Source organism: Cyprinodon variegatus, unplaced genomic scaffold (assembly GCF_000732505.1).
Source record: "Cyprinodon variegatus isolate N-32 unplaced genomic scaffold, C_variegatus-1.0 Scaffold52, whole genome shotgun sequence".
NCBI lineage: Eukaryota > Metazoa > Chordata > Actinopteri > Cyprinodontiformes > Cyprinodontidae > Cyprinodon > Cyprinodon variegatus.
In genome coordinates, this window is record NW_015150505.1 from 314,909 (window position 1) to 325,405 (window position 10,497).

At 38.1% G+C, this 10,497-nt stretch overlaps 1 protein-coding gene across 1 annotated transcript in view; it reads right to left on the minus strand.

Moving 5' to 3' along the window:
• Positions 1–9,762, minus strand: part of LOC107082401 (bromodomain-containing protein 8-like) — a 13,369-nt gene extending 3,607 nt beyond the window's left edge. Inside the window, exons 1-10 of the mRNA XM_015371072.1 lie at positions 9,686–9,762; positions 8,971–9,067; positions 7,441–7,510; positions 7,319–7,368; positions 7,093–7,215; positions 4,875–4,955; positions 4,576–4,640; positions 2,846–3,012; positions 2,531–2,716; positions 2,291–2,369 (exon numbers count right to left, since the gene is read on the minus strand). Of these exons, the coding sequence (XP_015226558.1) occupies positions 2,291–2,369; positions 2,531–2,716; positions 2,846–3,012; positions 4,576–4,640; positions 4,875–4,955; positions 7,093–7,215; positions 7,319–7,368; positions 7,441–7,510; positions 8,971–9,067; positions 9,686–9,704 (937 nt within the window). The 5' untranslated portion in view covers positions 9,705–9,762. The remainder of the gene's footprint in view (positions 1–2,290; positions 2,370–2,530; positions 2,717–2,845; positions 3,013–4,575; positions 4,641–4,874; positions 4,956–7,092; positions 7,216–7,318; positions 7,369–7,440; positions 7,511–8,970; positions 9,068–9,685) is intronic.
• Positions 9,763–10,497: the final 735 nt, after the last annotated feature.

The window sequence follows — 10,497 nt, forward strand, 5'->3', positions numbered from 1 at the left end:
TTGACAGATGACCGTTGATATATGATTGGTCGAATTTAGGCGTACAAGCTGACGTATAACTAACTCGCCTGAATAAGATAATGAAAAAAACCCCACAGATTTTAAGACAGGATTTTTTTTTAAAGCAGAAATTTTCTAAATTTTGGTACAATATCGTGTGAGTACATTTATATACATGTTTAAGCCAGAATGATTTGACATTTAAATATCATTTCCCTATGACTTCAAAGGATTAGCTCAGGCTTTAAAGTTATGTTATTATCTTATAACTTATTAAACAACATTGTTCAATGGGTGATTATTTACACAGGAAATGGAGGCTGTGTAACACCTCTGATCTTCCTGTACAAAACCAGTGCTGAGGATAAAGCGGGTAAATAATTTCTGATCAGAGTGACTGCCCAATCTGGACAGAACACAGAGGAGAAACAAACAAATAGAAATGAGCATCTTACTGGAATGATTGTAATATATTTATCCAATGTGTTGCGAGCAGCCGTTGCGAGTGTTGCAGCTCGCTCCATTTGCTGCACATTATTATTCTCTAGTTTGAATATTTAGAGGAGTCATTGTGCAGACTTTTTCCTGTTAAAATGTGTGTGTTGGAGTTGGGAAAAGTGTAAAAGTGACTTATTTTATTTTTGTTTTGGTTCTTTGTTCAAAACATGAAATCCCACTAGAGCTCGATCTCCATGCAGCATGATTTGGGTCGTCCTGTATACTTCCATCACTCCTGAAGGGATGCTAGCATTAGCCCGCCTCGCTATCACTACTCCTGTCTGTATTACAGCAAAAGGGGCGATTCCAACAATCAGGGACTCAGCTGGGGGTCGTAAGGTGTTGCTGCTTGAGTAACTTTCTACCTACAGTGTAACAGACAGGGAAACAAACCATGGCTAACTGCTAATGTTGCTAATGCTACTCCCACACAAGTCATATTCTTTTGTGCACCCTCTTGAGAAAATAAATTGTGGTATGAAAAGGGATCTAAATGAGCTGTTTTATTTTGTTAAACTTGACTTTAAAGACAAGTGGAGAAGGATTGTGTACATAAAGTACCAAGTTATAACTCCTTAATTTGAGGTTTTCTTTCTGATTCCTTTTAGACTTGTGTTACATTTGTTATCATTTTTATCCTGTAACTGGAGGAAGAATATCGTTATACCCTAATAACCATCAAATTAAAGGGATCTTTGTTCATGTGATAAATAAAATGTGAAGAGGAGGAAAATAATGTTAGCATAAGTGGGGAAGATGAGAGGATTTCAGAGTCAAAGAGAAGAAAGAGGAGAGTGTGGAGGAAACTGATAAAGGAGAAAGGAAAGCTGCAGAATCAGTCGATCCAACTGGACCAGCTGGTATGTATTTATTTAAGGTATAAATTCAGTTCAGAGATGTTGGATTTGGTTCTCTCTGTGGGACATAACGCTGCCTGGCAGGCACACATCAGTCCAATTAAAATACTTTATTGATCACAGAGGGAAATTAAATACACAGAATTATAATAAGTGCAAATTACAACATTTTTAACATTTCAAGAAGTTCAGTATTACTATTTTGCGAAGATATTTTGTGGCTCGAAAAAGCCATTAATTATTTTTATAAATATGTAGATAAAAATTCTTTAGTGATTTAAGGATAGAAATATGTACTTTTAGTACCATAAGAACATTATTTATGGCAACCTGGATGAATATCTGCTTGCAAATGCACAATTAAGCTGATGGTACAGATCGGGTAGTGACAAAACCAAACAGAGCTGATTAAGAGGAAATACTTTGATTTGATTGGTCAAAATGATTGGAGTACTTCAAATCAAATTCACTCAGCCAATCCTAACCAGCGCCGCCCGACAGATAAAACCCCGCCTCCTTATTTGAATATGAGAAGTTAAAAACATAAAGAGCTTAAAATGAAAATGTTAAAAAAAGTCACTGAATATCTAAAGTATTTACAAAATAAAAGAGTCACAAAAAGCTATTATGAAATACATAAATAAATTATGTAATTAATTAGAAAATAAATTAATAAAATTATTTTAGCATATTTATTTTATTTCATGGGGATATTTATTAATTTCTTTTACAGAATATTAATTGACAATTAATGTATTTAATTTTGAATGAAAGCTCTCAATAAACAGCTCTCTCCTTCAAGCCACTGGGAACATTAGTGGAAAATCCCAAAGATGCGCTGCTTTGAGGGAAGCGACTGTGACATCAACTTGGAGCATTTAATGCTCTTGTCCCTTCTTTAGTTTCCAGAGCTAGCTACACCTCAGTTTGCTTACCTGTAAAAACTTCGTGACTCTGCACTACAGCTGCAGTCTGCAGACCGTTCGTTAAATTGGTTGTGTCTCCTTCGGATACCTAAAACCAGAAAATACCCGGAAAAACGTCAGATATGGGAGAGAGTAAAAGGCTTTTTTATTTGTTATAGGGATTAACAAATAACACACTAAAAGAAAAAGCTAGGGTAGGAATTAGCCTCTGCTTATCACTGGTATTTGTAATGTGAAAGCTGATCTCACCAGGCGTGGGCTGGCTGATATGAGGTTTCCCTTCTTCAGCAGCTCTGATAACAGAGGTGACGGCGGCGGCGTGGCTTTCTGCGTCAGCAGTCTCTTCTGTGGCGAGTCATCAACCAGATTCGCCAGGTCTTTTGGTCCCGACACCGGAGGGTCAGCTGCTGGCAGAAACACCCCGACCCCCTGGGCCTGACAGAGAAAGGCCGTTCTTTTTACACGTTCAGATGCAAAACAGTGTTTGAACTGCAGCGTCTCTGCTAAAATAAAGGTTTTCTATTTCCTCTGTAATTTATAAGTGCTGAAGAACAGTGCTCTTACAACTGAGTGGATGGTGGTGTCCTCTGAAGGGACGCCTTCAGTGTCCATGGGCGGCGTGGGAACCGCAGAGTCTGCCTGAGAGTCGTGGGTCGGGGGGCTGGACCCCAGAGGAGAACGGACCGTCACACTGGTGAGGCGCTTCGGCGTGTTTTTCAGTGCCTGGCGCGCTGTGGGGGAAACAGAAGGTCAAAGGCGGACATCTTAAGTCATAGGTCATAAACTGAAGGTTTTAACAGAAAATTCGAGCAGTAACTGGGAGGGAATACTGACGTCCATGAACCTGATCTCTCTGGAATGACACAATTAAAAATTTACCAGAACATCAAGCACAGCTCTCAGAAAGGTGCCCGGCTTTCCAGGCAAGCTTTGTAACACGTAGGTGTTTTGTTGTACTGATGAGCCTCATTCCCTCTGAAATTAGTGGTTAGTGTGGTTTTTAAACAATAATGCTAACAATCTTTCTCTTTTCTGATTAGCAAAAAATAAAAAGCTGTGTCTGATCCCCTGCTGTCAAACGGTGAGGCCTCTGTCCCACGCAGCTGCGTGTCTGATAGGGCTGAAAGATTTTGCCAAAAATCTATATTGCGATTTTCTTCGCGCCAAGCACAAGCATAATGATGCTTTACTCCAGCGTTTCAGTTTTTTCCTGACTTTGAAAGCCTGCTGGCCCAGAATCCAGTGTTCCAGGACTTTACTGTAACATTTGCAGCTGCTAGCTGCAACTCTATGTTCCCTTTTGTGTGATAACATGCCCACGTTAATCATATTAGCTCCATCTTAAGGGCTGGAGGGAGAAATTTAGTCTCTTACTCTTGTTAAATGTATTGTGATGTAAAACTGAGTCCCTCTGCGATTTGAAAATTGCATTTTTCTAAATTGCTATTTTATTACCCAGGCCTAGTGTCTGATGACACCATTACGCTGGGTTAGTGTTGGGGATGTAATCAGTATGACAGAAATCAGGAACGTAAACAATGGAGAGCAACACTGCCACAAAGGGGATTTTCAGCCAGTGGGCACTAGAGTGGTAGACCGAGATCATTGTCTAGCATCTTGTTGGATATATTTGAATCAAATAGCCTCTGTTTCAAATCTCAAAATGTTTAGAGAAGCTTGGGTAGAGTGTTAATGCACATTGACGCTGATGATGTGACTTTTTCCGGGGTTGTTGAAGGGGCGGAAATATGGTCAGCAAGATGTCCTGCAGTGATTTGTTCCACCAGAAGCGGCAGTAAATAAAGGTGAGTTTACAAATGACGTTTTAAAACCTTTCATTTGTTTTAAAAATAAGTTAATTGATGAAACGGACACCAAAACATCACGTGGTAAGTCAGATTTAGCCCTTTTTAAACCTGTCGGAGCGGCAGAGCTCTGTGCTCTCAGGCTCCTCTGGCCGTTATTATCTAACGGCTGCTGTTATGTCTGCCAGTCATTTCACATCAATTACTTTCTCACAAAAAAGAAGTTAAATGAAGACAAATATTTGTTTTTTTTCCTCAGTTTATCAAAATTATGAGGTAAAATTATGTCAAGTGTTTGTAAATGACTAGAAGGATAGAAAACCACTGCTGAGGCATTTCCATTGTCACATAACCTTATGCTAGTTTGTTTTTGCAGATCAGGTCTCACTGATGAACAGCTTTGCAGCACCAGCCTGGGTGTATTTTGCTTTTCTGCGTTTTGAGGGAAATCTGATCTGCTTGTGTTCACAGTAAGCAGTGTGAACCTACCTTGGTACGCCATCTCTGTGGCTTTCCTCTTCTGTTCTGCTTCCTCCTCCTCCTGTTTCTTCTTTCTGTGGTAGCAAAAAACAACCAAACAAAATAGAGAAAAGCTACTGCAGAATCCAGTGTACACGCATAAAAAAGGCCAATAAAATCATGAAAAAATAGCAATACTATCTTAGCACAATTAAGGTTAAATCCTACATCTCTAGAAGAACTAATCCTTGATTGTTGTTGTTCACGCACAGCAGAATAACTCAGATTAAAGTTAGACATATTTTTTATAAGATAGAAAAGAACCTTACAGTGTGATTTCTGCCCACAGATCTTTGAGCTGGGAGTCCATGTGACCCGACTGTATCAGTTCCACCTCCTTCTTCAGTTTTCTGTCAGGACAAGGAATGGAACAGGAAGGAAAACATTTTACTGCAAATCACCTCTAACCTTTAAGGAAAGATACGACAGGCACAGTCTTTGTTTGGTTAGTTTTGAGCTTTCAATGTGCACAGTCACATTATTGCCTCTACCAAAAAACACCAAAATTCAATTGATTAAAATATGGCAATATAAACCAAGTGGTCATCAGGATAGTTTTTAAATCATCCTTTTGAAGCCTAAATAGAACCTCACACTGGGGGCTATAAGCTGACACAAACAGATGTGGCGCCATCTGCTGGCAGAGAAGCAGAATTAGGAGAAAGCTAGACCCGCGCTGTAACGCCTCATTGAAAACTGATAGATCATAGAATAACTCAGTAAACTCCCAACAGTCAGACTGTTTTTTTCCAGCATAAATCCAGTTTTAAGCCTCTTGGAATCAAACATCATTGCATTTTTTAGGGATTTGTATTTTTTTCTTTGCAACTGTGCTGAGAGTTCCAAACTCCTCCATAGCTTCTGCTTGTTGACTAAATGTATGCATGCAAAGTGATCGAATCCAGGTGATGTTTTTTTTTTCTGCGTTAGACTGGCGATCTTCCCAGGGTGTACCGTGACTTTCGCCCATAGAATGCTAGAGATAGACACCAGTCACACAGCGATCCTGTCATATAAGCAGGAGAAGATGAATGGATGGATGGATTGATGCTTGCTTCTGTCAGTGAGCCCAAGGCAGGTGTGGCTACAATAAAGTTTGCCATCATCAGTGTCTGGGTGTGTGCGTGAATGGGTGAATGACTGAATGTAGTGTAAATTGATTTGGTCACATCGCCTGACTTGAAAAAGCTCTATATAAGTACCACACACTTTTTAAAAAAAACAGCCTCTCTGCGGTTCTGGTTTGGCTGCAGCACGGTGGCTCTGGGGAAAAAAGCTACAACTGAAAGGAGCTTGTGAGCACCATTAAAGTTGTAGGGAAGCGGCTGTTCCAACCGTTGCAGTTCGGAATTCTCCCGAGTGGTGCCCGACTTTACACGAGTGAATAAAGTTAATTTGATTGGTCGTTTATCAAGGGGATAGGATTGTTGTTGCGGTTGGTTCGCAAGCAAGTTTGGTTGTGGCCGGTTTTTCAGAAGCATCTTGCTAACCAGTTAGCAACTTAGTGCTAGTAGGTTCCCAATGGGAAATTCCATTGGGACCAAGAAGCACTAAATTGGTGACTTAGAAACGCCACTGTCAAGGAACGCTATGGACAGAGGAAACATGCAAGAGGAGGAGAGTTTAGTGTCGCAGGTCGTGGATGAGTCTCCTTCATCATACATTTTTTATTTAGAGGAGGAAAGCGGGGACGAAGATGTTGTGGAAGAGGACGCCAGGGCGGCAGAAGCTTGGTTTGGTAAAGAAAAATTTTATTGTTTTTGGAATAATTTAGGTGTTCAGGCTGATGTCTGATTAACTGGCTGCATAAGATAAGGAAAAAAAAACACAGATTTTAAGACAGGATGTTTTTTTTACATAGAAATTTTCTAACTTTTAGGACAATATGGTCTGATAAAGAATACATTTATATACATGTTTAAGCCAGAATGATTTGACATTTAAATATGATTTCCCTACGACTTTAAAAACAGAATTAGATTTAGTTTTTGTTTTTTTGTGGGCTATGTCTTACCCCAAAGGTCCAAGAAAAAATAAATAAATAAATGCTCTAAATAAACCAAAAACAACCACTGATGGTCTGATTCTATCGTCGATGGTAGATAGATTCATCCAATCACCCAAACTTAATTCACACCAGTCCTTTGGCCTGCTTGTTTGTTTTGGACCAGGTGGTTTGTATTCTAATTGTAAGTTGTATTCACACCTGGTGCAAATCGCACCAGAGTCCCCGATCTGGCCGTTAGTTCCTGACCGAAGTTTGCTGATATTTATTCATACCTGCAGAAAAGGTTCAGATCCAGGAAATAAAACAAACTGGTCCATTTAAAGTTGAGCAAATGTGGCAGGTCTGAACAGACCCTTTGATTTTGGAATTCCAAATCACGATAAACCAAAATTAAAGCCGATTTTTAATAATAAAATCAGTTCTACATGCACATAATCAAGAGGATAACAAAAGCTGATGCACCTGAAGTGTCCACTTACCTGTACTGCTCCTGTGTGTCTCTCTGTAATCTTTTTAATTCCTCAATCCTTTCACTGGTCAGCCTACGGACGATGACATCTTCGATCGTCTCCACCACCTCTCCCTTCTCCCCACGCTTGCGTCTAAAGGAACAAGAACATTTAAATAAACATGGCCTCAAGTTAGAAATTCAGTTCTGCAGCATCACTGACAATGACTGCAGTGTGTAAATGTTAATGCACTCACTTTGGTGCTTCTGTGGCTTCAAGCAGCTCAGAATATTGTGAGGCACAGTGCTGAGAAACACAGCAGGAAGTTAGCTAAAACCTAGCCTTGTAATAAATGCACAGTAGGTTTATGTCTCTTACCTTCTGAGAGAACCAGTCAGGAGGTCGACCAGGCTCTGAGAAAGGCTTGATGGCTCTGCTTACAGACACCCTTAAGGACAAAAAATATCCATGGAATGAGGGCATATTGAAGAGGAATCAGTGTGAGGGTAGAAAATATCCATGGAAGAAACTGGCAAAAGTAATGTAGGATTTTCCACCTCATCATCCATGACCAGCGTTCACTAAACATTGAAGTTTGTCAGGCTAACTACCACCATCTATGATGTGAAACTTTGAGGGAGGAAAATCTACTTTAGCTAATCACAGACATGTTAAGACATGTTTGAAACAATTATCTCTTTATTTCAACCTGTCTTAAAGACATGCTGGAGGAGGAAATGTTTGAAAAGTGGAACAAATGTTCACTAGCCAAAACACAGACATGTGTTTTTGTAATGCTAGACAAACTAACCCCACAAAAAGGGGTATGGCCAGTTTGAAATGCCAACTCTGCAATCATTTTGTCCCAGAACAGAATAGAACTATACAATTTATGATCCTATAGTAGGGAAATTCAGGTGTGACAGGCAAAGCTATAAAGAAAATTAGAGTTTACAGTTAACAGTTTAGTCTTGTAGGTACCTACAAGACTAAACAAATATGAAAAAGAACCAAAATCAAAAGATAAAATAGACTCAAGAGCAAATGGGGGAAAAAAATCTGTCTCAACAAAGAAACACTGTAAATGTATAAAGAAAGTGCTAGTTTAGATTGAATTAAAAAAAAAAAACTCAAGGTATGGAGAACACATCTTTTTTGTTGTTTTTTACAAAAAAAAAATATAAAAAAAAAACAAACTATGCAGATAACAGCATGGATGTAAAAACACTGAGTTAAAACGTTTTGAAAAGGTTAAAATACATTTTAGTTTGACAAAAAATATTGAAACAATTATGAAACATTAACCCCTGATCTAAAATATTGTTTGTATATATAAAAAAAAAAAAGGTATTAGCAGGTAATAGCTTTTTAAAAACCGGGGTTTGCAAAAATAGCCATTAAATAGTACATTAGCGATCCTGCCTCAGGAATAATAACAGCTTTCGCTCTTTCTGCTGGCAAGTGTCAGCGGACCAAAAATAAGCAAAGCTTTTGGAAATCTGGGCTTAAGCTTTACTAAACTAGGCTCTTTATAATCTTGGCACACAGATTTATGACATGAGTTGAGAGTTTGTATGCATGGCTCACAACTGGGATACATTCAGTGGATCTGTTGTCTTATATATAAAGTTTACAAAATTTGCTACATCTTAATAAGCACAATTCACAGCTTTTAATAGGACTATATGTATGAAAACAACAAATTCAATAATGCAAGTTCTGAACAGTGTTTTTCACTCTTGAAAATGTTTATCGTTATCTCACCAGTTTGGAAGAGCAGCTAGGTTTTTTTTTTAAAGTTGGAATTTGTTTTGCCCTTTATATATACACATATATCTATATTAATTGATGATTGATTGACAGCAGATTCTCTCCTTTACTATTGAGCAGCATTTTAAATCGATTTACCAGTTTTGGTCTCCACTCCTCATAACAGATGAGGCCAGACATAATTTCTCCCTGATTGACCATGGCTCTGTAGGTCCCACATTCAGTATCTTGTGTTCTACAGCGAAAAAAAGAGACAAATTAAAATGTACACAACATATAACATGTTTACTTATTAATGACAGGTACTGGATCCTACCAGCTAACTGATTCAATATGTTGGAGTGGAAGATGCGTACAGCATCAATAACACTTGAATTGATATCGTCTGTGAAATAAACTACATTTCAAATAAAGGAATTACTTTATTTTTATTATTTATAAATAACACATTTAATAACACACCCGATGATGACTGCAGCATGTTGAAGGAAAACAAGCACTGCTAGCTTGCTACGGCTAGCAAAAAAACTCCGGAACGGATACAGCTTCCCATTTCACTGTAATTTCACAAAGGCTTATAAAAACAAAAACTTGTAAATTTCATGTGAGTCGTATTCTACTAACAAAACGAAAACGGATAATTCTGGTCTATATTACCGCCTTAGCTTAGCAATGTTAAGGGGGGAAACATTCATGGAGCACACACAGCTTTCAACACTGCAGCGATATTCGGGACAACGAGGCTACTGTGCCTCAACAATTAGGATAAAATAAACTAATATGTTCTAGTCCGGCCTTACTGGTGTCTGATAGTGGCAAATAACATTAAAAACGAGATAAAAACATTACTCACTGCCGATCCCGCTCGCCATTGTTTTTGTGGCAAGGCCCGTGGAACAACATCCGCCGGACAGTTTTGGGTGATGCACGCAATACAACTTCCGCCTAAGCAGGCCGGAAAGATTAGAAAAGGACGCAAGATGCAAACTCTGCTCTCCTGCTTTGTTTTTATTGCAAAGTAGCTACAAAATAAAGATATGTTAAATTATACAAGAATCTCAAATCGATTGAACAACACAAACAGAATTAGTCAAGATAGGAGTAAACATTGTAAATTAGAATAGACATTAGGGTGCAATTAATAAAGATAAAAGCTGTAAAGTAGGAATAGACATTAGGCAGCAATAAATAACCGTCAAAAAATTATGTGTATGGACATTTGAACAACATAAAATTAAAACAAGAAACAAAACAGAACAAAAAATTAAATCAAAACGTTTCAACAAATATAATTTGACTACATGTTTAGATGTAACCAGTTTCACACACTTAGAAAAATTGTCAAAATTATTTTTCCAATGACAAAATGTGGGCTTAAAAAAAATAAAAAATAAAATCTTACATCTGTAAATGAAAAGAAAGTTTCCAAAATACTCCAATGAATAGTTTTTTTCCCCTTCTAAACCAAATAATACTGTTTCTACAAACTGTGTCAGATAGAGGAGACAGATCAATGTTCTTTATGTTTAGCCAGCCTCAGAAATCTGTCCAGAACTTTAAAACTTGGTTCACAAAAAAAGAAGAACTGTTTCAAAGTCTCATGTTTTCTTACAAAATACACAGTATTCTGTGTGTAACTTAAATGCTGATGACAAAAACTCTTTA